At 43.2% G+C, this 27,496-nt stretch overlaps 1 protein-coding gene across 1 annotated transcript in view; it reads right to left on the bottom strand.

Moving 5' to 3' along the window:
* The window catches only part of NKAIN4 (sodium/potassium transporting ATPase interacting 4), a 152,329-nt gene extending 125,054 nt beyond the window's left edge, over window positions 1-27,275 (bottom strand). Inside the window, exon 1 of the mRNA XM_070941810.1 lies at window positions 27,088-27,275. Within this exon, the coding sequence (XP_070797911.1) occupies window positions 27,088-27,141 (54 nt within the window). The 5' untranslated portion in view covers window positions 27,142-27,275. The remainder of the gene's footprint in view (window positions 1-27,087) is intronic.
* Between the last annotated feature and the right edge of the window lie 221 nt (window positions 27,276-27,496).

Raw genomic sequence — 27,496 nt, forward strand, 5'->3', positions numbered from 1 at the left:
GCCTGCCTGCCTGCCTGCCTCCCTCCCTCCCTCCCTCCCTCCCTCAATCCACTGAACCCAAGGACATCAATTTCAGAAAAAGCTGGATAGATATTAACTATGTACAGCTTGTGGAACCGCAGCTTGCATTTACATTTTTATCAAGTGGCGGGAAAGTTGCTTTCTTTTGATCTCAAAGTTGAAAGGGAGGCAGACAAAACAAGAAATCAAGATGATAGCCATGATGCCTGGATTGAAGGTCATAATCTGTGTGAAAATATGTCCTGTTTCGAGATCTCTGCAAAGGAGAATTAGCTGCAGCAATAAAAGTTATAACTTCAGAATAGTTAAGAAATTCACCCAAAGGTTACAAAAGGAAAAGCAGATTTTCAGCAAGACTCCAGCAATCTCTGTACTATTCATGAATATTCTTCTTCTTCTTCTTCTTCTTCTTCTTCTTCTTCTTCTTCTTCTTCTTCTTCTTCTTCTTCTTCTTCTTCTTCTTCTTCTTCTTCTTCTTCTTCTTCTTCTTCTCCTCCTCCTCCTCCTCCTCCTCCTCCTCCTCCTCCTCCTCCTCCTCCTCCTCCTCCTTCTTTTTTTCTATAACTTTTTCCCATGACTTTTTGGATACAGGAAAGTCGTATGACCAGTGGACTAATTTAGCATCATCTCTAGCTTATTTTATTTTATTTTATTTTATTTTATTTTATTTTATTTTATTTTATTTTATTTTATTTTATTATTTATTATATTATTATTATTATTATACTATTATTTTTATTATTATGTCTGAGTAATCTGCAGTTAGATTCATAGTCTAAGAACAATGGAAAGTTAATAAAATTCAAGCCCTAACCAAGAACCTTAAGTTAATTAACCCCCATAAGTTAATTAACCCCAAATAATGTTAATTAACCCCAACTAACCCCAATTAATTATAAGTTAATTATGCAAGTAAAATATGTTTTGGGTATCCTGGAAACCTGAGGACTGATTGCAATTGTCTTGGTGCTGGAGATGCAAGTGTAGAGTTGGAATATGAAACCTGGCCATCTGAGTTTCTTTTCATCACTCCATATTAGAGCTTCAGATTTGAAAGCAAAAAAATACTGGCAATTTTCAGGGAAAGACATAACTCCTTTAAGGAATTGCTGTTATGGGCTGTATGTGTGTTTTCCTGGGCCCTGAAAAGCATCTTGTTCACCCACAACAGCACTGAAAAAACTGACTTATGACCAGGGGTGAAATCTACTTACCCTCCTTACCAGTTCGGAAGCATGCGCGTCACATGCGCCCGCAGACCTTCTGCGCATACACAAAACCTTCTGCGCATGCGCAGTGTCAGCACTTCAACCTGCATTTACTCTAGTGTTGACATAAGAAGGAGAAGAGGGGCCAGCTGGCAAGAGGACGCTTGACACTTCACCTACTTATTTTCCTTGAAGATAATATCCCCTAAGAGATGAGAGGGAGGAGGGGCATTCCTGGGAGTTTAGGTAGTAGATATGGGGAGAGTGATTGGAAGAAGGCCAATGAGACGCAGAGATTTGGGGAACGGAAAGGGAGGGTCTGGGGTCAGGAAGCCAGAGCTGGCTTCTCCACGAACGGGACCAGATTGTCGTGCTTAATAAAATGAAAGATTCAAAGACTATCTGTTTGGAAATGCAATTTATTTTATTTGAAGACGATATCGAAACCTGACACGCAGAAGGTAAAAAACACATTACTTCCTGGTTAAAACCTTACGACCATTTTCACACTTACGACTGTGGCAGCCACGGTCATGTGATCAAACTTCAGACGCTCGACGACTGATTCATATTTATGACGGTTGCAGTGACCCAAGGTGAGGACCTTTTGAGACCTTCTAACAAGCAAAGTCCATGGGGGAATTCACTTAACAACTGTGTTACTAATGTCAGGGTTTCAAGTAACACTCCCCAATGAAAGAAAAATCTGAGACTTGAGTTTCCTCAAAGTTCCATTTTATTAGAGATGTCATATTGGCACATCTGGGAAAACCCAAATCTGAAAGTTTCCAGGTTTTCTCCACTCAAGTGAAAGTTCAAGTCCCTGCCCAACACTCACAAGTCCATCACATGGTCCAATCAAAGCACCGTCTGTTCTGCCCCAGCTACGGACCCCAAAGAACGCAGCACACACAAACTCTATACAAAGCTTATTTTACTCAAATAACTTAGTCTTTATCAACCAAAAGCTGTTAATAAACTGTTTTAACAGCCTACCAGAATTCTAAGATAAGGTAATCACAGTCTTACTAGAGTTGGCAGAAAGCCCAGAAACAATTTGCAGAGAATTCAGACGCGAAGGAGATTGAACTAAAGTTGTTCCCTACAGCTTACTGCAAGCGGTGTTCCTCCTTAAATAGGCTAAGGGAGTGGCCAATTAGCTCCAAGCCTTACTCTCGAGGAGACCTCTTCCTGAGGAGCCACTCCTGCCTTTTGGCAGCTCTGCGCGCCCGTGCATTGAGAAGAGGCTCCTCCTCTTCTTCCTCTTCACTTATGGGAGCTTCTGGAGGTTCTGAAGGCCCTGGCTGAATCCCTGCCTCTGGCACCACATCTTCTCCAGCTTCCTCACTGTCCGACTCGAGCGCTAGCTGCACAGGCTGCTGGCGCAGCACCACACCAGCCTCCTCATTGTCGGAATCAGCTACAATCTGCACAGGCCGCTGACAGGCCACACCACTGTCCCTACTGGAGATGCCTCCCAGTTCCAGCCATCCAAGTGCAGGGCAAGATGTCCTTGACTCTCTGAGAAAGGAATATTATTATGACTATATATCTCCCCTGCTCCATACAATCCCCCCTCCTGTTTTCCCACAGTAGTAAATGTGGCAGGCCTGAAGGCCCAGAAAAGATGCTTCCAGGCCTGGCACTGTGTTACTAACTTATCAACCGCAGTGATTCGCTGAACAAGTGTGGCAAGAAAGGTCATAAAATGGGAAATTCATTTAATAACTATCTTGTTTAGCAATGGACATTGTGGTCATAAATTAAGGATTACCTGTATTTTGGATTTTTTTTCCCCAGTGTTTCTTTACTTTCCAGTCTTTATACCTATATGTAGGTGTATGTATATTTTGATATGTAAACATCATTTTTAAGGGTAACAATGTCTTTACATGGAGGAGAATGACAAAAAAATCATTTCCCCATTGATTTCTCCCTTCTAATTTCCCCCCAGGGAAGGAAATCCATTACATCATTGATTAACTACATTTGTAAGGATGGATACACAGCAGTTCTAATTTTTCTTCCTCCACTGTGAGTCTATCTTTTATTCAGTAATCCAAACTGATCACAGGAGCAAAACAGGCTTTGTTTCTCCAAGAACCCAACCAGGTTGAAAACTGATGACATCCTGGCCTTAGCATCAGAAAGAGGCATAGCAAACACAATAGTTCCTGAACCTGCATCCATAGATGCTAAGTGTTTTCACATCTCAGGACAGCACCAGTAAATGTCAATGGAGATTCTCCATCATCCAGGTCATGGTTGTCCCAAAGGTGCTTTTTTTCAAGAGGCAACTGGACTCTCTTGATTTTTTCTTTGAAGACATTTTGCTTATCATCCATGAAACTTCTTGAATAAGAAGTAAAACATCTTCAAAGAAAGATAAGGAAGTCCAGTTGCCTCTTGAAAAAGCACCTACAAGCGCTTTGAAGACCCCCCAAGGCAGAGGTGGGTTTCAGCAGGTTCTGACCAGTTCTGGAGAACCGGTAGCGGAAATTTTGAGTAGTTCAGAGAACCGGTAGTAAAAATTCTGACTGGCCATGCCACCATCTACTCCTGTGATGGTGAACCTATGGCACGCGTGCCACAGGTGGTACGTGTAGCCATATCAGTGGGCACATGAGCTCAGGTGATTTTCGGGTCTTCTGGGCCCACCAGAAGTAGGGAAACAGGCTGTTTCCTGCCTCCAGAGGACCTCGGGTGGTGGTGGGGAACGCCCTTTTTTTTCTCTCACCTGGCTCCAGAGCCTCTCTAGGAGTCTGGGGAGGACAAAAATGGCCTCCCCCCTGGAGGTCCTCTGGATGCCAGAAATGGCCCGTTTGCCATTTTCTGGTGGGACCTAGAGGCTGGGGACAGTAAAAAACGGGCCTTCTGGTCCCACCGGAAGTTGGCAAACGGGCCGTTTTCGGCCTCCGGAGGACCTCCGTGGGGTGGGGAAGGCCATTTTCACCCTCCCCAGACTCCTAGAAAGGCTCTGGAGCCAGGTGAGAGAGAAAAACGGGCCTACCGGGCCATCACGTGCCAGGAGCGGGAGGAGTGGGGGGGGGGTCGCATGCATGGGGGTGGGGCACATAGAATTATGGGTGTGGGCATGCATGTGGCAAAAAGGTTAGCCATCACTGATCTATTCTCTGCCTCCCAAGTCCCAGCTGATCGGGAGGAAATGGGGATTTTGCAGTAACCTTCCCTTGGAGTGGGGTGGGAATGGAGATTTTACAGTATCCTTCCCCTGCCACGCCCATCAAGCCATGCCCACCAAGCCACACCCACAGAACCGGTAGTAAAAAAATTTGAAACCCACCATTGAAACTGCTCCAAGGTAAACAAAAACTGGAAACCAATACCATACCAGCAAAAGATTCTGCTATTATAAGATTATCATAACATAAGCTTGCAGGTTTGATTGACACACGCACAGAGACAGACCTTTTATCTTCATAAAAACTAAAGAAGGTCATGTCTGAATCAGTTTCAGATTTCTTTCGTCTGACCCCCCCACGGTGCAAACTTGAGCTACAAATATTCTCTTCTACCAACATCCACAATCTTTAGTGTTTGCTTCCTAAAACAGATCTGCGGTCCTTGTTCCACAGATTGCCACGCCGGTTCGAGTTAGCCCTTCATGGCTAACAGTGCAATCACTAACATTTATGCCACAGTGCTTAAGTACGTAGTATCTACTACTCAGGGAAAAAGAACCATTTATCTCTCCTGCCACCCTGTGCAATTCGTTCTGGTTCCCCTCTGATCTTCGACCAACACTGGCAAGTCCATTACTGCCAGAGCATTTCTGGCCCCCACCCACCAACACATGCTCCATTTAAGTCTCAGCGCACCACCGTTCCTGGTGCGCATATCTTCTGCAAATGTGCAGCTGGTCCGTGTGTTTCCGCTGCCCCTGCTGATGTTCTTCCTCCCCCATTCGCTGCCTCATGTTTAATTTGAAAGGGAATTGAGGGTTGTTGTTTTTTTGCATATGGGCCGGAGGCAAATGCTGCCATTATTATAGAAGCCTGGCAGAAAAAGATAAAGACAATTAAAAAAAAAAAAAAACTCCAGATCCTTCTTGTCAATCTTCTCTCTCTCTCTCTCTCTCTCTCTCTCTCTCTCTCTCTCTCTCTCTCCCTCCCTCCCTCCCTCCCTCCCACTCCCTCTGTCTGCCTGATCTATCTATCTATCTATCTATCTATCTATCTATCTATCTATCTATCTATCTATCTATCATCTATCCATCTATCTATCTATCTATCTCTATCTATCTATCTGATATCTGTCTATCTCTATATCTGTCTATCACTATCTACTGTATCTGCCTTTCTCTCTCCCTCTCCCTCCTTCCCTCCCCCTCTGTCTGTCTATTTATCTGACTATGTATCTGTCTGCCTGATCTATCTATCTATCTATCTATCTATCTATCTATCTATCTATCTATCTATCTATCTGATATCTGTCTATATCACTATCTACTGTATCTGCCTTTCTCTCTCCCTCTCCCTCCCTCCCTCCCCCCTATGTCTCTGTCTATTTATCTGACTATGTATGTTTCCCTGATCGATCTATCTATCTATCTATCTATCTATCTATCTATCTATCTATCTATCTATCTATCTGATATCTGTCTATATCTATCACTATCTACTGTATCTGCCTTTCTCTCTCCCTCCCTCCTTCCCTCCCCCTCTGGCTGTTTATTTATCTGACTATGTATCTGTCTGCCTGATCTATCTATCTATCTATCTATCTATCTATCTATCTATCTATCTATCTATCTATCAATCTGATATCTGTCTATATCTATCACTATCTACTGTATCTGCCTTTCTCTCTCCCTCCCCCTCTGTCTGTCTGTCTGTCTATGTATCTGACTATGTATCTGTTTGCCTGATCTATCTATCTATCTATCTATCTATCTATCTATCTATCTATCTATCTATCTATCTATCTGATATCTGTCTATATCTATCACTATCTACTGTATCTGCCTTTCTCTCTCCCTCCCTCCTTCCCTCCCCCTCTGTCTGTTTATTTATCTGACTATGTATCTGTCTGCCTGATCTATCTATCTATCTATCTATCTATCTATCTATCTATCTATCTATCTATCTATCTGATATCTGTCTATATCTATCACTATCTACTGTATCTGCCTTTCTCTCTCCCTCCCCCTCTGTCTGTCTGTCTGTCTATTTATCTGACTATGTATCTGTTTGCCTGATCTATCTATCTATCTATCTATCTATCTATCTATCTATCTATCTATCTATCTGATATCTGTCTATATCTATCACTATCTACTGTATCTGCCTTTCTCTCTCCCTCCCTCCCTCCCTCCTCCTCTGTCTGTCTGTCTATTTATCTGACTATGTATCTGTTTGCCTGATCTATCTATCTATCTGTCTGTCTATCTGTCTGTCTGTCTATCTATCTATCTATCTGATATCTGTCTATCTCTATATCTGTCTATCACTATCTACTGTATCTGCCTTTCTCTCTCCCTCTCCCTCTCCCTCCCTCCCTCCCTCCCTCTCCCTCTGTCTGTCTGTCTATTTATCTGACTATGTATCTGTCTGCCTGATCTATCTATCTATCTATCTATCTATCTATCTATCTATCTATCTATCTATCTATCTGATATCTGTCTATCTCTATCTGTTTATCACTATCTACTGTATCTGCCTCTCTCTCTCCCTCTCCCTCCCTCCCTCCCTCTCCCTCTGTCTGTCTGTCTGTCTATTTATCTGACTATGTATCTGTCTGCCTGATCTATCTATCTATCTATCTATCTATCTATCTATCTATCTATCTATCTATCTATCTATCTGATATCTGTCTATCTCTATCTGTTTATCACTATCTACTGTATCTGCCTCTCTCTTTCCCTCTCTCTCCCCCCCTCCCCTCCCCCATCTCATCCCTGTTCTTGTTCACAACTCTGCAAAATTTAGAAAAGAAATAGGAACGGGTGATTGTGACATTGATGCTGGATGCCTCGGGTTGTATTCACACCAAATAATTAATCAGGTCAGCGAAAGGCCTCCATGCTTCATTTGCATAAAATGCTAAGCGGGATCCCTTTAATGGTGATGAATTTTTCGAAGAGCGAACGTACGGCCTTGTGCAAAATCACCCTCTCTTGGTTAAGTTTATTTTTTGTACATTGGGAGACTCCAGAAAATGAATCAATTTGGGAACCAACTTAAACATCTGGAACAGGAGCTGCCGAGGTCTGTCCTGTTCCTCTTAATTCAGAACGATAACTGGCTTCTATTTCATGTGGTATTTAACGTTATATTTATTGTTCTTTTAATCTTTTGCAATATTGTTTTATCGGATTGTAAGCCGTCCAGAGTCACAGGACAGTGATCCTGGTGGCATATAAATTAATTAAATGTTTAATATTCCAGTGTCGGGTGGATTTCGGATCATGAATTATTTTATTTTATTCCATTTATTTAAAACATTTATTGAGCCATCCAACTTATAACCAACTCTATGCTAAAGTTAACACGGTATAAAAGTTACAACTATAAAAATTAAACAGATAAAAAAGGCATTCTAGATATCGTAAAGCAATATCGATTTTTGCCTGTCTTTATTATGCATTCACCTCCAAAATAACTCTGTTGATTGTATTTTCCTTGGCTCAAATAATCTCTTTCATCTCTGTTTTCTATGTTTATTACCGGTTTGTTGATTACGGTGACCAAACCTGTGGACTGAACTATGGGAACAGTCAAGACTAAAGATGGGTTTCAGCAGTTTCTGACCAGTTCTGGAGAACCTGTAGCGGAAATTTTGAATAGTTCGGAGAACCGGTAGTAAAAATTCTGACTGGCCCCGCCCCCATCTATTCTCTGCCTTCCGAGTCTCAGCTGATCGGAAGGAAATGGGGATTTTGCAGTAAAATTCCCCTGGAGTGGGGTGAGAATGGAGATTTTACAGTATCCTTCCCCTGCCACGCCCACCAAGCCATGCCACGCCCACTAAACCACACCCACAGAACCGGTAGTAAAAAAATTTGTAACCCACCACTGGTCAAGACTATTAAAATGTCCTTTTGGGACCTGTTGCAAAAGAAAATTTGCTCCCATCTGGCTGAGAATTCTTTCACAGAACAATCCGCTTTGGATTCGCCATGCCTTTGTGTTTTTCCCAGACAGTCAGAAATCAGAAATGCATGTGAATCATATCCAGATTTGCTACTCGGACCAGCTTTTATTTCTTCTCATTATTTATCAGCAAGAATGCATTCACCTGCATTTATCTCTCAATCAGGCAAGAATAGGTGGTAGCTGGCTCAACAGTAGTAACTGTGAATGGGATCTAGGAGTCCTAATGGACAATCACATAAATATGAGCCAGCCGTGTGCAGCAGCTGCCAAAAAAGCCAACACAGTTCTAGGCTGCATAAACAGAGGGATAGAATCAAGATCACGTGACGTGTTAATACCACTTTATAAGGCCTTGGTGAGGCCACACTTGGAATCCTGCATCCAGTTTTGGTCGCCACGGTGTAAAAAAGATGTTGAGACTCTAGAAAGAGTGCAGAGAAGAGCAGCAAAGAGGATTAGGGGACTGGAGGCTGAAACATATGAAGAACGGTTGCAGGAACTGGGTATGTCCAGTTGAATGAAAAGAAGGACCAGGGGAGACATGATAGCAGTCTTCCAGTATCTCAGGGGTTGCTACAAAAAAAAGGGAGTCAAGCTATTCTTCAAAGCACCTGAGGGTAGAACAAGAAGCAACGGGTGGAAACTGATCAAGGAGAGAAGCAACCTAGAACTAAGGAGGAAATTTCCTGACAGTGAGAACAATTAACCAGTGGAACAACTTGCCTCCAGAAGTTGTGGATACTCCAACACTGGAGGTTCTTAAGAAGAGATTGGATAACCATTTGTCTGAGATGATATAGAGTCACCTGGGATAACTTGGGGGTTATAAGAAGAATTATAGCAGCTCTCTTGAGATTTTTTTTGCGGGTGTGGCGACATAAACTACAGGTAGTCCTCGACTTATGGCCACAATTGAGCCCAACATTTCTGTTGCTAAGCGAGACATTTGTTAAGTGAATTTTGCCCCATCTTACGAACTTTTTTACCACAGGTGTTAAGGGAATGCCTGCAGTTGTTAAGGGAATCATTAAATCGTTAAGTGAATCTGGATTCCCCGTTGACTTTGCTTGTCTGAAGGTCGCCGAAGGGGATGGCGTGACCTCGGGATACTGCAACGGTCATAAATACGAGTCAGTTGCCAAGCATCTGAATTTTGATCACGTGACCATGGGGATAATACTGCCATGGTCGTTAAGTGTGAAAAAGGGTCATATGTCACCTGTTCCGGTGCTGTTGTTACTTCAAATGGTCACTAAATGAACTGTTGTAAGGCAAGGGAAACCTGTATTTATGAATTTGATTGATTGAATGAATGAATGAATGTTGACTCTGTTCAGCTCCAAACCGACTCAGATGTTCGAGACTTTGATCAAAGGTGTTGAGACTTTGGAAAAAAGTGTAAAGAAGAGCAATTAAGATGATTAAAAGCCTGGAGACAAAAATATATGAAGAACATTTGAAGGAACTGGGGATGGCCAGTCTAGAGAAATGAAGGACTAGGTGGGACATGAGAGCAGCATTTTGGTATTTGAGAGGCTGCCACAAAGAAGAGGGGGTCAAGTTATTTTCCAAAGCAACAGAGGGCAGGACAAGAAGCAACAGGTGGAAACTAATCAAGGAGAGAAGCAACTTAGAATTGAGTAGAGTAGAGTAGAGTAGAGTAGAATAGAATAGAATAGAATAGAATAGAATAGAATAGAATAGAATAGAATAGAATAGAATAGAATAGAATAGAATAGAATAGAATAGAATAGAATAACAGAGTTGGAAGGGACCTTGGAGGTCTTCTAGTCCAACCCCCTGCTTAGGCAGGAAACCCTACACCACTTCAGACAAGTGGTTATCCAATCTCTTCTTAGAAACTTCCAGTGTTGGAGCATTCACAACTTCTGGAGGCAAGTTGTTCCACTGGTTAATTGTTCTGACTGTCAGGAAATTTCTCTTTAGTTCTAAATTGCTTCTCTCCTTGATTAGTTTCCACCCATTGCTTCTTCTCCTGCCCTCAGGCGCTTTGGAGAATAGCTTGACCCCCTCTTCTTTGTGGCAGCCCCTGAGATATCGGAACACTGCTATCATGTCTCCCCTTTACAACCTCCAGAAGTTGTAAATGCACCAACACTGGAAGTTTTTAAGAAGAAGTTGGACACTCATTTATCTGAAATGGTATAGGATCTCCTGCTTGAGCAGGAGTGGAACAGAAGTTGCCTTCAGAAGTTGTGGGTGCTTCATCACTGGAGGTTTATAAGAAGAGACCGGACAGTCACTTGTCTGAAATGGTATAGGATCTCCTGCTTGAGCAGAGGGCTCGACTAGAAGACCTCCGGGGTCCCTCCAGCTCTATTCTGATTCTGATTCAGAGGCAGCTATAAATGCAGAAACAGCAAGAAACAGCAGCATTGACCCACGTGGCTTTTTTTTCACATAGAAAAATACAAATCAAAACAGCCTCTTTGCCAAAGATTCTCAGGACCCCGTTATCATGTTCACTCCCACCGCACGCAGAGTTTAATATAGCTGTCCTATCCTTTGCATATCTGCAGTCCCTGAAAAAGTCTAAATAATTCTCCCTCTCTGGCCATGAGCTTCAAAAAAACACCCTAACTTTTCTTTCCGCTGGTTGGTTTTCCCACGACCTTCTCCCCACCCAGCCATCTAATTTTCCCCTTGTCATGCAGAACTGGGGCAGGGATGATCACTGTAAAAAAAAATATATTCTTGAGATTGAAAAGTAAAATAGAAAAAAAAACCCTTCTACTTCTTCTCTGTTCTGTATTAAAGAGGAATGAAATCAGGGGTGGGATTGAAAAATTTTAGCAACTGGTTCTCTGACCATTTCCGGACCTCCAGTACTTCTGGTAGGCCCATTTTTTGCCCTCCCAGAGTTTCCGCGTGGGCCCTGCACTTACCTGGCATCCCAAACGGGCCCTGTGAAGACTCCTGGGAGGGGCAGGGGTGGGCGGGGTTATTCAGTCCTTGCAACTACCGGTTCGGTGAACCAGATCCGAACCACCTGAATCCCATTCCTGAATGAATTCTCACTTCATAAGCCCTCTTAAACAGGGTTTTTGTGGGGGGTTTTTGGCAAAATAACGTCTAGATTTTTATTGTGTTAAAAATCAGACCAGTTTTGTAAGACACGTGGGATCCTGGCTAACAACCGGTGAGTTATGTTAAAACACAGGCAGTCCCCAACTTACAACCATTCATTTAGTGACAGTTCGAAGTTACAACGGCACTGGGGAAAAAAAGCGACTTTATGACCATTTTTTCACATTTACGACCGTTGCAGCATTCGCGTGGTCATGTGATCAAAATTCAAATGCTTGGCAACTGACTCATATTTATGACGGATGCAGTGTCCCGGGGTCACAGGTTCCCCTTTTGCGACCTTCTGACCAGCAAAGTCAATGGGGAAGCCAGATTCACTTAACAACCGTGTTACTAACTTAACAACTGCAGCAGAGGTGGTATTCAGCCGGTTCGGACCAGTTCTGACGAACCGGTAGTGGCATCCTGCAGGTGGGCCCACCTACTTATCCCGGTGCTATGGCATCCTATTTAGCCAATGTTTTCTAAGCCGTGCGCATGCATGTAAGCCACGCACGCGAGCAAAGCGCATATGAAGAAGGCACGCACATGAGTGAAACGAGTGAGCGCTTACCCGCAGTCACATTTTTCATGCGTGGCGAACCAGTAGTAAAATGATATAAAACCCACCTCTGAACTGCAGTGATTCACTTAACGCCTGTAGCAAGAAAGGGGTTAAACTCACTTAACATCCTTGTGGCATCTTTAGACACGGTGGCTCAGTGGCTAAGACGCTGAGCTTGTCAATCAAAAGGGCGGCAGTTCAGCGGTTCGAATCCCTAGTGCGGCATAATGGGGTGAGCTTCCGTTACTTGTCCCAGCTTCTGCCAACCTAGCAGTTCGAAAGCAGGTAAAAAATGCAAGTAGAAAAACTAGGGACCACCTTTGGTGGGAAGGTAACAGCGTTCCGTGTGTCTTTGGCATTGAGTGATGCCGGCCACATGACCACAGAGACGTCTTCGGACAGCGCTGGCTCTTCGGCTTTGAAACGGAGATGAGCACTGCCCCCTAGAGTCGGGATTGACTAGCACATATGTGCGAGGGGAACCTTTACCTTTACCTTTAGACCAATAGCCCTTCACTCCAAAAGAATGAAGGAACCCTCTACATTTCCCATTGTAGGAAATGCAGGTGCTTTCAGTTTTCACCCAGTTCTATCTGTGGCCACCGAGTTGCACCCGTAGCTTCCTAACTCCATCCATCAGTTCAAGAACTCTGTTCCTTTAGCATAATACAGTGGAAATGACTCAAACTTATCTATAGGAAAGTTAATTCTTATGCGTTCAGAAGTGAATCACTTGATACATGATCTGAACATTGCCCCAAGAGCATCACTCTTCTGCCCACAAAAGATTTGCATCAGGGGTGAAATCCAGCAGGTTCGGACGAACCGGTAGCGGAAATTTTGAGTAGTTCAGAGAACTAGGAAATACCAGCTCTGGCTGGCCCCAGAATGGGGTGGGAATGGAGATTTTGCAACATCCTTCCCCCCCAGGAGTGTGGAGGGAATGGAGATTTTTCAGTATCCTTCCCCTGGAGTGGCGAGGGAATGGAGATTTTGCAGTATCCTTCCCCTGCCACGTCCACCAAGCCACGCCCACAGAACAGGTAGTAAAAAAATTTGGATTTCACCACTGATTTGCATCTAGCCATTTATTAAAGCAGGTGTGAAAAAGGGCCACAGGAACGCTACCCCTGAATAGTGGCCTATCACAATTGTGGTTATCCATTATATTGGCCTGTTATTATTTTAAGTCATTTAGAAACTTCCAAAATGAAACTTACATGTAAGCCAAAGTGATGGATAGACGAATAGACAGACAGACAAATAAATAGATAATTATGATGAACAGGTAGGTAGGTAGGTAGATAGATAGACAGACAGACAGACACAAACAGACCGATGGAAAGATATAGATAGATAGATAGATAGATAGATAGATAGATAGATAGATAGATAGATAGATAATTATGAGGGACAGATATGATAGATAGATAGATAGATAGATAGATAGATAGATAGATAGATAGATAATTATGAGGGACAGATATGATAGATAGATAGATAGATAGATAGATAGATAGATAGATAGATAGATAGATAGATAGATAGATAGAAAGAAAGAAATAGGTACAGTAAATACATAGAGAGATAATTATGATAGACAGACAGACAGAGAGAAAGACTGTTGTGATGATAGATAGGATAGATAGGATGGAGGGAGGGAGGGGGGACGGACAGACAGATAATAAATAGATATAATGAATATTGGTTGTCATACACAGAGTTCATGTTTAATACATAGCAGGAATTCTTCCATAGAAACGTCTTATACTACAATCAATCTACTTATCTGATTGCTTGTGCCTTGGGAAATATAAGCTTGCAAATGTTTTGCACTGTTTGCTGAGAAATGATTTAATGTATTTGGACTGCAGGTTGAACTTTGAATAGGGGTAGTTAGCAAGCAGTCGATCTTGATCAGCCAGCAAATATCAAAAATGTACTGCTATAGCACAAGTAAAACATCAGATTAATGGACCATTTGCGGGTGGGGGAAAGGATGCTTGTGAAATCCAAAAGTCCATTAAATCCAAATGTTTGTCATGTGTCCCAGTTGATATCATTTGGGGTAAAGTCTTGATTTTACCCCAAAACATTGAACAGTCTGTTAAATGAGGATGAAGTCCGAATAGCAAACCTGTCCAATGTATCCAAAATCTCTCAGGAAAATGGGGCTACGATGTTCAAGATCCATTACACCATGAGATGGTCCTTGATTTACGACTGGAATGGATCCTGCCCATCGTGGTCATAAATCATGACATTTGTAAAACGAGTCGGACACATGACCGATCCGATTTTACTACCTTTTTTTTGTGGTGCTCATTAAGCAAATCACGAGAGTCATTAAGTGAATCCATAATTGTTAAGAAAATGTCGCAGTCATTAAGTGAACCAACAGCTCACTATGGGCATGGTTTTGCTGAAAACCGGAAGTAAGTGCTGGGTTAGGGTGAAACTATTGGAAAATGCAGTTATATGATTACAGGATTCATTTGTTCTGTTCTATTATCTATTCTATTCCATTTTCTGTTCTATTCTAATATTCTAATATTCTAATATTCTAATATTCTAATATTCTAATATTCTAATATTCTAATATTCTAATATTCTAATATTCTAATATTCTAATATTCTATTCTCGTATTTGATTTGATTGATTGGGATCCTGCACACGGCTGCACATGTGTCCTTATCATTGAGCATTCAAAGTTCACTCATGTGACCATAGAGGAGAGGGAGCTATCATTGGATCTTGTGAAACAGTTTCAACTTTGTTGTCGTTGCAAAATCGGCTGTTTGGATTGTCATTATTATTATATTGTATTATATAATATTTATATTATATTATATAATAATAATAATATTAATAGTTGTTGTTGTTGTTGTTAAAGTTCACTGTATGGAGAAAAGTTTTAAAAATTGAGACCCAAGCACGGATTCAGAATGAATTTATAACAGGATTGATACCCTCCAGATCTTCTGCCAAAGAAAAAGACGTGTGTGTGTGTGTGTGTGTGTGTGTGTGTGTGTGTCAGTGGTGGGTTCCACCTGGTTCGGCCCGGTTCAGCTGAGCCGGTAGCGGTGATGATATGACGTCACCGAACCGGTTTTCTTTGTCCGGGAGCTGGGCCCACCCGCCCGCCCTCGCATTATTCCTACCTTTTATTTCTTCTTTTTTAGCCCACCTGATAGGTGCGGCAGAGTGGATTGCCGCACCTCAGCTGGGCTGATTCCCAACGCGCTTGCGCAGAGCACAAGTTTGGCGCCCATGCTCGCAAAGTGAGCATGTGCCCAGCGATTGCACGTGAAGCGCATGCACAAACAGAACCGGTAGTACAGCTGGTTGGAACTCACCACTGATGTGTGTGTGTGTGTGTGTGTGTGTGAAGATCCCTCAACTCTTTTGTCTTTCAAGGAACATGCCTTAACCATTAGGCAATGCCACCCAGTACCTTTGAGCCGGTAACTCTTGAGAAACGCCTTGCCTCCAGAAGATTTCACTCGGTTATTAGGGAAAAGCTGAAGAATGACAGCAAAATAATAACCAAGTTGGAAGGGACCTTGGAGGTCTTCTAGTCCAACCCCGTGCTCAAGCAGGAGACCCTATAAATTTTAGACAAAATGGCTGCCCAATCTCTTCCTTCAACGGTCCAGGGATGGAGCCCCCCACAACTTCTGGAGGCAAGCCCTTGGGCTGATGAATTGTTCTTACTGCCAGGAAATTTCTCCTTAATTCTAGGTTGTATCTCTTTCTGATCCATTTCCATCCATTATTTCTTGTCCTGCCCTCAGGTGCTGTGGAGAATAGGTTGAACCCCCCCCACCACCACCTTCTCTGTGACACCAGCCTTGGAAGTACTCAATGCGTGATAAATATGGTGGCAAACAAAGAACCTTCAACCCTCACTGTAATCTATGAATGCGCTTGGAACGGGCAACCTTCCCTTTCTCAAATCAATCATTGGCGCGATCGCAACATTCTATACTGTCATCCTGACACATGATGTCACACAATTGCCGGAGGGACTGGAAACTGACAGGGGCAAACATCTCCAACCAGGTGGCCTCCAGATGTGCTCAATCCGCACAACTGCAGTATTCCTGAGTGGACTACATCTGGAAGGAGAACAAGTTGGAGAAGGCTGCAGGCCAAGCCCCAGGGTAGTGGGAAGGGAGAGGATGTCAAAAACTTTAGCCAGGAACTCCCTGGGAGAGGGCCAAAATGCTTATGATCTCGCTTGGAAGATGGGGAGTGGGGGAAAGGAGAAACCTTCCAACTCGGGCGTTGAGCAAATTATTTAGAATAACCGAATAACAGAGTTGGAAGGGGAACTTAAGAGGTCTTCTAGTCCAACCCCTACAGGAAACCCTGTACCACTGAAGACAAATGGTTTTTAAAAACCTCCCACAACTTCTGGAGTCTGATTGACTCTTCTAATTATCAGGAAATGTTTCCTTAGTTCTAGGTTGCTTCTCTCCTTGCTAGGTTTCCATCTATTGCTTCTCGTCCTGCCTTCAGGTGCTTTGGAGAATAGGTTGACCCCCTCCTTCTTTGGGGCAGCCCCTCAAATATTGGAACATTGCTATCCTGTCACCCTTAGTCCTTCTTTTCACTAGACTAGACTTTTATATATTTTAAACATTTTAACTAACTTATTTAACATGACGCGGGAAAACACCTGAGATTTTAATTTTTTGCATATACACACCCGCAAAAACTTAAGATATATATATATATATATATATATATATATATATATATATATATATATATATATATGCATATTCTTTCTAGCCAGGTTTTACCTACGTAAACTGAGTTGTTCTGCAGAACAACTCAGTTTACGTAGGTAAAACCTGGCTAGAAAGAATATGCACATAAAAGCCTACGAAAAAGAAAAAGACACATTGTACCTTTACAGGGGGAATATCTGAGAAGTGGGTGTGGCTCGCTGACGACGCCTTAAAAGGCAGAAATAGCTATCTGAGTCTCCCAGAGAGCAACACAGAGTTGCAGTTTGTCAACAGAAAAAAAAGAAAAGAAAAAAAAAAAAGCCCAGAAGCTTGTGAATGAGATTTCACAGAACTAGGGCTGCAGAACAACTCAGTTTACGTAGGTAAAACCTGGCTAGAAAGAATATGCACATAAAAGCCTACGAAAAAGAAAAAGATATATATGTATGTATGTATGTCTGTCTGTCTTTGGTTATTCGGGTTTTCTCCCGCGTAAAATTGGAAGTGTCATGGAGACATTTCGACAAAGTCTCATTCGTCATCGTCAGGCTGGTGTTCTCGGCTTCGTGCTTCTAGGAGCATGATATATATAGGTCTTTGGTTACTCAGGTTTTCTCCCGTGTAAAATTGGAAGTGTCTTGGAAGCCCCCAATCAATCAGAACACACCTCCACCCAATCAGAGCACAGCCAAGCTCCCACCCAATCAGTTCACACCCCCACTAGCAGTTAAAAGGAAGAAACAGCTGCGATCACACATTGCTCCTAGAAGCACGAAGCCGAAAACACCAGCCTGAAGATGAAGCCTCCAGTCCCCTAATCACCTTCATCGCTCTTCTCTCGGTCAGGGTTCCAAGTAACTTTAAGGAAACTCAAGCCTCCGAGTTTTCTTTGTACTTGGAAACCCTGACACTCTGCACTCTTTCTACAGAGTTTTTGGGGTGTCTTTTTTTCCCATTAAGACAAAGTGAGGGGCCAGATTTCTACACTGATGGCAGCTCCAGAAAGAGAAGCAGACTCAGGTTTCAAAACGATTCGTCTGCCCTCAATACGCATAGTAATTTTTTTTCTTTTTCCATTTTTTTTTTAAAAAAGAAAAAGCATTCCTGAAGTTCTTTGTCTAGTATCTTGGATACCAAGGACCTCTCACGCTTGTCAACCTCCCCCCCCCACAACCTGCTACAACAATTACTGGGGGATTGGGAAAGGAGGGGGAAAAAATCACCTCAGAGCACTAAATCAAATGATGGAGTTATAGCTATCAGAGGACAAAGAGCAACTATAACACTAAACAATGCCCTGGCCCCAGCTTTCTTTCTTTCTTTCTTTCTTTCTTTCTTTCTTTCTTTCTTTCTTTCTTTCTTTCTTTCTTTCTTTCTTTCTTTCTTTCTTTCTTTCTTTCTTTCTTTCTTTCTTTCTTCTTCCTTCCTTCCTTCCTTCCTTTTCTTTTCTCTTTTCTTTTCTCTTTTCTTTTCTTTCCTTTTTGAAATAGTTCAAGCCTCATTTCCTACAATTGGAAATGTAGTGGGATCCTTCATTCTTTTGGAGCGAAGGGCTATTGGTCTAAAAGGCGTGTTTCTTTAATAAAAATGTATTTGCGTTTAAGCAAACACACCACTCTGCCAGCAATATTCGACACCTGATATCAAGCCAAGATAGGATTAGTTTGATTTTGACTGGGATCCTCCCACTCACTGTGGATTTTGTTTTTTGTTTTTTTTAAAGGCTTAGTATGTTTATTTCTTAGGGACGCGGTGGCTCAGTGGCTAAGATGCTGAGCTTGTCGATCGAAAGGTCGGCAGTTCAGCAGTTCGAATCCCTAGTGCTGCGTAACGGGGTGAGCTCCCGTGACTTGTCCCAGCTTCTGCCAACCTAGCAGTTCAAAAGCACGTAAAAAATGCAAGTAGAAAAATAGGGGCCACCTTTGGTGGGAAGGTAACAGTGTTCTGTGCGCCTTTGGCATTGAGTCATGCCGGCCACATGACCACGGAGACGTCTTCGGACAGCACTGGCTCTTCGGCTTTGAAACGGAGATGAGCACCACCCCCTAGAGTCAGGAACGACTAGCACATCTGTGCGAGGGGAACCTTTACCTTTACCTTATGTTTATTTACATAAACGCAGCCCATTATAGTTTATTCAGTAAAGTAGGTTTAGGCAAAATATGGATTAAGACAATACCACCAAGGAGCCTTGGTGGAGCAGCGGACTAAAGTGCTGTTAAGTAGCATTTAGCTGCCAGCTGCCTGCAATTACTGCGAGTTCAAATCTCACCAGGCTCAAGGTTGACTCAGCCTTCCATCCTTCCGAGGTAGGTAAAATGAGGACCCGGATTGTGGGATCAATACGCTGACTTTGTATAAAAAAGAACATTGCTTAGGGGGGGGGGGGGCGAAAGCCCTACTAAGCAGGTACAGTATATACAAAAGTATGAAGGCTATTACTTAACGCATTGTAAGCTGCCCTGAATCTCTGGAGAAGGGCGGCATATAAATCGAACCAACAAATAAATAAATAAATAAATAAATAAATAAATAAATAAATAAATAAATAAATAAATAAATAAATACTTGTACTCTCTTTCCCTTCCTCCCACCTTTATACAGTTTACAATTCCTTCTTTTTCTCAATTTTTACATGCGGATGAAAAGTCACTTACGTCCTTTCTTAAAAGGCTCCAGTTTTTAAGTTACGGGTAATCCTCAATTTACAACAGCCATAGCAATAGCACTTAGCCTGGACTGATGGGGTTTGGATTATTTTAATATGTTTAATATGTGTATTTTAACATGCTTTATCTGGTTTGATTTTAATTGTTGTGAGCCGCCCTGAGTCCTATGGAGATAGGGCGGCAATCAAATCAAATAAATAATAATAATAAAACACTTAAGACGTATATACCGCTTCACAGGGCTTTCCAGCCCTCTCTAAGCAGTTTACAGAGTCGGCCTATGCCCCCTCCCCCAAAACCATCTGGGTCCTCGTTTTACCGACCTCGGAAGGACGGAAGGCTGAGCCAACCTTGAGCTGGTGAGACTAGAACTGCCAAACTGCTGGCAGTCAGCAGAATTAGCATTCTAAGCACTGCACCATCTCAGCTCTTAATAGTTCCTTTAGTGACTGCACAAGCGTATAAAATTATTGTACGGTTTGACCTGTAAGGTGATGGTCATTGTCTAACTTATATTAGATCTTTGTAGGGTTTTGTGGTTCATAGCAAATCTCTAAAGCCTTTAAGGCCGGGTAATATACCCAATAATGTTCTTTATCTGCCTTTCTTCTCTTCTTGTAAAACAAAATTAAACCAGTGAGTTGAGGTTATCTGTATTTCAGTGGCTATTATCTTCCATGTTATACTACTGACCTTCAATTTACGAAAAACAAGCAATTTTTCTTCTACAGGCAATCCCCAACTTACAACCATTTTTTTTAAAATTTATTTTTATATGCCGCCTTTCTACGGAGACTCAGGGCGGCTTACAATGCGTTAAGCAATAGCCTTCATACTTTTGTATATACCTGCTTAGTAGGGCTTTTGCCCCCCCCTCCCCTAAGCGGTGTTCTTTTTTATACAAAGTCAGCTTATTGCCCCCACAAACCGGGTCCTCATTTTACCCACCTTAGAAAGGATGGAAGGCTGAGTCGACCTTGAGCCTGGTGAGAATTGAACTCGCAGTAATTGCAGGCAGCTGGATGTTAAATGCTGCCTTAGTAGGAGGCATTAACCTCCTACGCCACTCAGGCTCATGGATTGACTGTTCATGGAATGACTGTTCAAAGTTACGATGACACTGGAAAAAGTGACTTGTGACCGTTTTTCACACTTACGACCATTGCAGCATCCCCACACTCACATGATCAAAATCCGGACACTTGGCAACTGAATCCTATTTATGACGGTGGCAGTGTCCCTTTTATGACCTTCTGATGAGGGAAAGCCAATGGGGAAGCCAGATTCATTTAACAACCACCTTACTAACTTAACAACGGCAGGTGATTCGCTTCACAACAGTGGCAAGAAAGGTTGTAAAATGGGGGCAGAACTCACTTAACAAATGTCTCACTTAGCAACATAAATTTTGGGCTCCGATGTGGTCATAAGTTGAGGACTTATAAGTTGAGCATACAAAACATTTGCTAGACCAATTCTCGAGTACAGCTCATCTCTCTGGAACCCACACTGCATATTGGACATTAATACAATTGAGCGAGTCCAGGAAAAATATAAAAAACTTAAATGATTACACTGAGATTTACAGTGGAAAGATAAGAAAGTGGGAAAAGAGATGGAAAATATTTTATTTTATTTTTTTTATTTTATATGCCGCCCTTCTCCGGAGACTCAGGGCGGCTTACGATGCGTTAAGCAATAGCCTTCATACTTTTGTATATTTATACAAAGTCAGCTTATTGCCCCCACAAATTGGGTCCTCAATTTACCTACCTTAGAAAGGATGGAAGGCTGAGTCAACCTTGAGCCTGGGGAGATTCGAACTTGCAGTAATTGCAGGCAGCTGAATGTTAATAACAGGCTATTAGTCTGCTGCGCCACCAGGCTCCTCTGTGACTCCTCTGCTCACAACAGAATCCCCATCAGGCTTGAAATTTTGGGCTTGGACAATTTAGAACTATGCCGCCTTCGGTCTGACCTAAGCGTAGCTCATAAAATTATCTGCTACAATGTCCTACCTGTCAATGACTACTTCAGCTTCAACTGCAATAACACACGAGCATACAATCTTAAGGTAAACCGCTCCAAACTCGATTGCAGAAAATATGACTTTAGCAAGGTCAATGCCTGACTCTGTGGTTTATTCCCCAAACCCCCAAAACTTTAACCTTAGACCGTCTACTGTTGACCTCACCCAGTGGTGAAATCTATTTTTTTTTTACTACCAGTTCTGTGGGCGTGGCTTGATGGGAATGGCAGGGGAAGGATACTGCAAAATCCCCATTCCCTCCCCGCTCCTGGGGGAAGGATATTGCAAAATCTCCATTCCCATGCATTCTGGGGCTAGCCAGAGGTGGTATTTGCTGGTTCTCCGAACTGCTCAAAATTTCCGCTACCGGTTCTCCAGAACCTGTCAGAACCTGCAGGATTTCACCCCTGACCTCAACCCATTCCTAAGAGGTCTGTAAGGGGCATGCATAAGCGCACCAGCGTGCCTACCGTCCCTGTCCTACTGTCCCCATTTATTTGTATCCATTTCCTGTATTCATAATCATGTTTATACTTATATCTGTTATCCTATACATGCTTGACAAAATAAATAAAATAAAATAAATAAAAGACTACCTAGTATACCGTCCGTTTCTAGAACCACAAATCTATCTAATCTGCAAAATCCAAAATCAAAGTTTCATAATTTTTTTCCACCTCATTCCCCCCCTCCCACACACACACATTTTTTGGATGAGAGATTTCCCAAGGAAAGGCGAGCAGCCGTTGCCCTTTTAAAGAGGGAAAGATCCTGATTCCCACCAGAAATGGACAGAGGCAAGAGACCCTCTGGCCACCAGACACAACTACAATTGAAAAACAGCCAAATCTTTGTTCCTTCCTGATCACCAAGTAGGAAGAACTTGCCTAAAGGGAGAGAAAATCCTTAACCCCCCCCTTTTTTTTTTTGCAGAAATCTGCCGTTTCAGACCCTCTTCAGACAAGCATCCACTGCTCTGCGTTTCCAATCCCTAATGTTGTGTGTGCGTCTTTCTCTCTCTCTCTCTGTGTGCATGTGTGTGTTTAAGTTGTTTGTAGCTGGCCGAGATCCCAGGCCGTTTGGCCAAGTGCACATTGTACAATCTAGCAGCAATTTTTTTTAAAAAAAAATTAACACGCTCAATAGAGTTTTATACATTACTCAGGATAAATTATGACCCTTGGCAATATCCCATTTTAGCTATTCCCCGGGAATGCAAATGAAAGTCCAACAGTTCGCAGGGCATTGACAGAAAAAAGGACCAGCCCTGTTTGAAAACACAAAACCCCAAAGATTTTTTTTTTAAATCCTATCGAGCTGAATAACTAAGCCCGTTCTTTTCCAAGACAAAAGGGGAACAGATTCGTATTTCTCGCCCCTCCCTGAGCATGGGTGTGTGTGTGTGTGAGAGAGAGAGACAGAGAGACAGAGAGACAGAGAGACAGAGCAAAAGAGAAAAAGGGAAAGACAGAGGAGAAAGAGAGAAACACACACACACACACACACACACACACACACACACAAAGCTAGAGGAGTATGTACACTGACATATGCACCAAGACAAATTCCTTGTGTGTCCAATCACACTTGGCCAATAAAGAATTCTATTCTATTCTATTCTAGGAGGGAAGAAAGGAGACAGAGAAAGAGAGAGGGAAAGAAAGAGAAAGGGAGGAAGAAAGAAAGAGAGAGAAATTAAAAAGAGAAGAAGAGAGAGAGAGAGAGAAGAGTAAGGGAGGAAGAGGAGAAAGGGGAAAGAGAAGAGAGAGAGGGAAAGACAGAAGAAGAAAGAAAAAGAGAGAGAAAGGAGAGAGAAAGTGAGAGAAGAGAGGAGAGGAAACATAGAGAGAGAGAGAGAGAGAAAAAGGGAGGAAGAGAGAAAGAGAAATTAAAAATGAGGAAAAGAGAGAGAAAGAGTAAGGGAAGAAGATGGGGGAGGGGAAAGAGAAGAGAGAGAAAGGAGAGAAAGAAAGTGAGAGGAGAGGAGAGAGAGAGAGAAAGGGAGGAAGGGAGAAAGAGAGGGAAATTAAAAAAGAGGAAGAGAGAGAAAGAGGAAGAGAGGAAGAGGGGGTGGGGAAGGAGAAGAGAGAGCGGGAAAGACAGAGGAGAAGGAGAAAGAGAGAGAAAGGAGAGAGAGAGAAAGTGAGAGAAGAGAGGAAAGGATGGAAGAGAGAGAAAGAGAAAGGAAAGAAAAAGAGGAAAGAAAGAGAGAGGTTTTCTTTACTTTAAACACTTCCAAAATATCCCCATATATGTAATAACAATAAGATAGGGAGGAAAAAAAAAGTAAGCAATGATTTGGTTGGCTCTATGTATTTGCAAAAGGGTGGGGGGGAACAAATTTGGCAACTTCGTGTCCTTTGTTTGGCTGTGTGCATTTTCTTGCTTTAGTTTTCTTCGAGGGCAGGGTATTAATTCCCCCCCCCCCCGCAATCAATTGATTTGCCTTCCGATTTGCACCAGAAGCACAAAGCTTTTCCCTTAACAATGGAGAGTCCAAATTATCCTTCTTGGAGCTACTGGAGGCGAATGCAAAATGAGCCCGAATGAAAAGGTGGCTGGAATATTTTTGGCACAGCCGGAATATTCTAGGGAGAAGAAGTTGACCCCTCTTTGAAAGTTTCTAAAGGGTGTTATGAACTCTACTGGTAGGGTTGAGGTTTTTTTTTTTTATTTTCCCGTTAACCCAAAGATTTTTTTTTTAAAAAAAATTAAACAGGAAAGATGAACGAATGGAAAATGCAATGCCAGAATTTCAGAACTGGCTTACGGTTGGCAGAAACAATGATTGACCGGGACTAAGTCCACACTGAATTGCTTGCGTGGGAGATATAAACACACGGTGTTTGTTTGCAAGCTACAATCCCCTTTTTTCAATCCGCCTGGACATGCTACGGATTTGCATCCATTGTTAAGGAATCTCTCCGTTGTTCCAACCTTACAAAATAAACTGAAAAAAAATTGGGTGATGCAAGGAACATGTTTTGAGGTTAACTATTTTGCTGATCTCAAAGTACTTACGACCACCAGTGACTTACGACCACCATTCAGTCCCAAATTCCTGCCGCTAAGCGAGACAATTAAGTGAGTTTCGCCCCGTTTTACCACCTTTCTTGCCACGGTCGTTAAGCGAATCACTGAGGTTGGCTAAGTTAGTAACACGGTTGTGAAGTGAATTCCCCATGGATTTTGGCTGGTCAGAAGGTCGCAAAAGGGTTATCACATGACTCTGGGACACTGCAACCGTCATAAATATGAGTCAGTTGCCAAGCATCTGGATTTGGTTTGTGTGACCGCGATGGTCGTAAGTCTGAAAAATGGTCATAAATTGGGTTTTTAAAGTACTGTTGTAACCTCAAACGGTCAGTAAATGAACTGATTTAAGTCAAGGGGTACCTGTAGTTTGAAAGATCTTTTAATTCCACATTTCTTAACCACCCAACTCCTTTCCAAGGCAAAGTTGTGTACCCCAAGTTTGGAACAGCCCCCCCCCCCAATCTATGGGTGGATGGCTATTCCACAGTTCACTTCCCCCAAAGGAAAACGCACAGCTGGTGAACAGTTCGATCAATTTGATTTCCATCTGTTTCCTCTAACTAAATTGGAACACTAGCATTGGGGTTTTTGTTTTTTAAAAAATAATCCTCAAGGTTTTTTGTTTTTTTTTTGGATCGCTTTTGGATGCGCAAGCCAATTTCAAGGAGTTTAGGGAGTTGGTACGTTTTGGTTTTAATCTTTCATTCGCAGAGTAGAGAGAAAAGGTGGGACTGACGCCCCATCCCAAAGTCTCAGGGGCAGGTCAGATTTTTTAAAAAATGAGGATTGATGCATCCGAAATGTGCCTATAAGACAGTGGTGAAATCCAATTTTTTTTACTACCAGTTCTGTGGGCGTGGCAAGGGAAGGATGAGCCTTGGTGGCGCAGCAGACTAAAGCGCTGCTAAGTAGCACCAGCTGCCTGCAATTACTGCGAGTTCAAATCTCACCAGGCTCAAGGTTGACTCAGCCTTCCATCCTTTCGAGGTAGGTAAAATGAGGACCCCCCCCCCAGATTGTGGGGGCAATAAGCTGACTTTGTATAAATATACAAAAGTATGAAGGCTATTGCTTAACGCATTGTAAGCCGCCCTGAGTCTCCGGAGAAAAGGCGGCATATAAATCGAATCAATCAATCAATCAATCAATAAATAAATACTGTGAAATCTCCATTCCCACCCCACTCCTGGGGGAAGGATACTGCAAAATCCCCATTCCCTCCCCACTCCTGGGGGAAGGATGCTGCAAAATCCCCATTCCCTCCGCACTCCTGGGGGAAGGATACTGCAAAATCCCCATTCCCTCCACACTCCTGGGGGAAGGATGCTGCAAAATCCCCATTCCCTCCGCACTCCTGGGGGAAGGATACTGCAAAATCCCCATTCCCTCCCCACTCGTGGGGGAAGAATACTGTAAAATCCCCATTCCCTCCACACTCCTGGGGGGGAAGGATATTGCAAAATCTCCATTCCCACCCCAGTCTGGTGTTTCACAGCCAGAGGTGGTATTTGCTTGGTTCTCCGAACTGCTCAAAATTTCCACTACCGGTTCTCCAGAACCTGTCAGAACCTGCTGGATTTCACCCCTGCTATTAAAAGATTCTCAGTCATCCAAGTCACAATTGTCCCAAAAGGTGCTTTTTCAGGAAGCAACTGGACTTTCTTTGTTTTTGTTTTTTTTAAAATTTGATGTATATGCCGCCCTTCTCCGGAGACTCAGGGCGGCTTACAGTGCGATAAGCAATAGCCTTCATACTTTTGTATATTTTTATACAAAGTCAGCTTATTGCCCCCACAACTGGGTCCTCATTTCACCTACCTTAGAAAGGATGGAAGGCTGAGTCAACCTTGAGCCTGGTGAGATTCGAACCTGCAGTAATTGCAGGCAGCTGGTCTTAATAACAGTGTTTTAGACCACTGTACTACCAAGGCTCTCTTTTCTTTTCTTTTCTTTTCTTTTCTTTTCTTTTCTTTTCTTTTCTTTTCTTTTCTTTTCTTTTCTTTCTTTTCTTTTGAAGACGTTTGGCTTCTCATCCAAAAAGCTTCTTTTCAAAAGAAAAGAAAACAAACAAACAAAAAACAACAACAACAAGAAAGTCCAGTTGCCTCCTGAAAAGGCCCCCAAAATGTGTGTTGGGCTCCCAAAACGGGGGCAAAAAAGTCAAAACCCCACCTGGGCTACTTTTCCAGCGCTCCTATTCGCACCGCACGCTTTCCGAAAGGACCAACCGGCCGCGTTCACACGATACTCACATTAAGCTTATTATGAACCGCGATTAGTCGGTTAAAAGGGGAGAGAATTCAGGCGCGATGCGAACCCAGCTTCCCCCCCCCACTCCCATCCTCCGCCAGACTCGTTTAAGGACCAGTGGCCGAATTGCACCGCGAGTAAGTAGAGTAGACCCTTTTCAGCATGTCGTGTGAACCCCCAAAACCACGAAAGAGTCACAACAAAGAGTTGGGGGGGGGGGGAGACTCGGGAAAGCTTCGCCAAACCGTAAATCAGACAGACAGACAGACAGACTCGCAGGACGCGGGTTCGAATCCCAGTCGCCCGGTGATGGGAATTAACAGTCCCGCGCGCCTGCGGAACGCTCTGCCTCAGGAGCATCCGTGCTTACCAGCTGTAAAGTGCAGAGGAAGATCAAAGTGCAGCGCCCGGTGCAACATCCCATTTTGCCTTCTGGAAGGGGGAAACACCGACCCGGGCTGGCTCCGGCCGCGGATTTCACCGAGCTGAGCCCGAAAGAGCCGCCACCATCGCTCGGCTCCGGCGTTGGCTCGGCTTGGGGAGAGAGAGAAGGGGAAAGAGCCGGAGGAGCGGCCGCTCTTCTTTCCCAGGGAACAGCCGGGGCTGCGCTCCGCTAAACAGCTGCTGCTGGGTGACGCTTTGGGGAAGAGCTCCGCTCGCAAACTCTTCCTCGGATGAAAAGGGAGGGGAGGGAGGGAGGGAGGGAAGGAGGGGTGGGTGGGTAGGTGGGCGAGCGCTTCTTAAAAGGGCGACGCCGGCTACAGGTGGGCCACCCGCCC

Source organism: Pituophis catenifer, unplaced genomic scaffold (genome assembly GCF_029215685.1).
Source record: "Pituophis catenifer annectens isolate HBS135680 unplaced genomic scaffold, rPitCat1.0.hap2 SCAF_3, whole genome shotgun sequence".
Lineage (NCBI taxonomy): Eukaryota > Metazoa > Chordata > Lepidosauria > Squamata > Colubridae > Pituophis > Pituophis catenifer.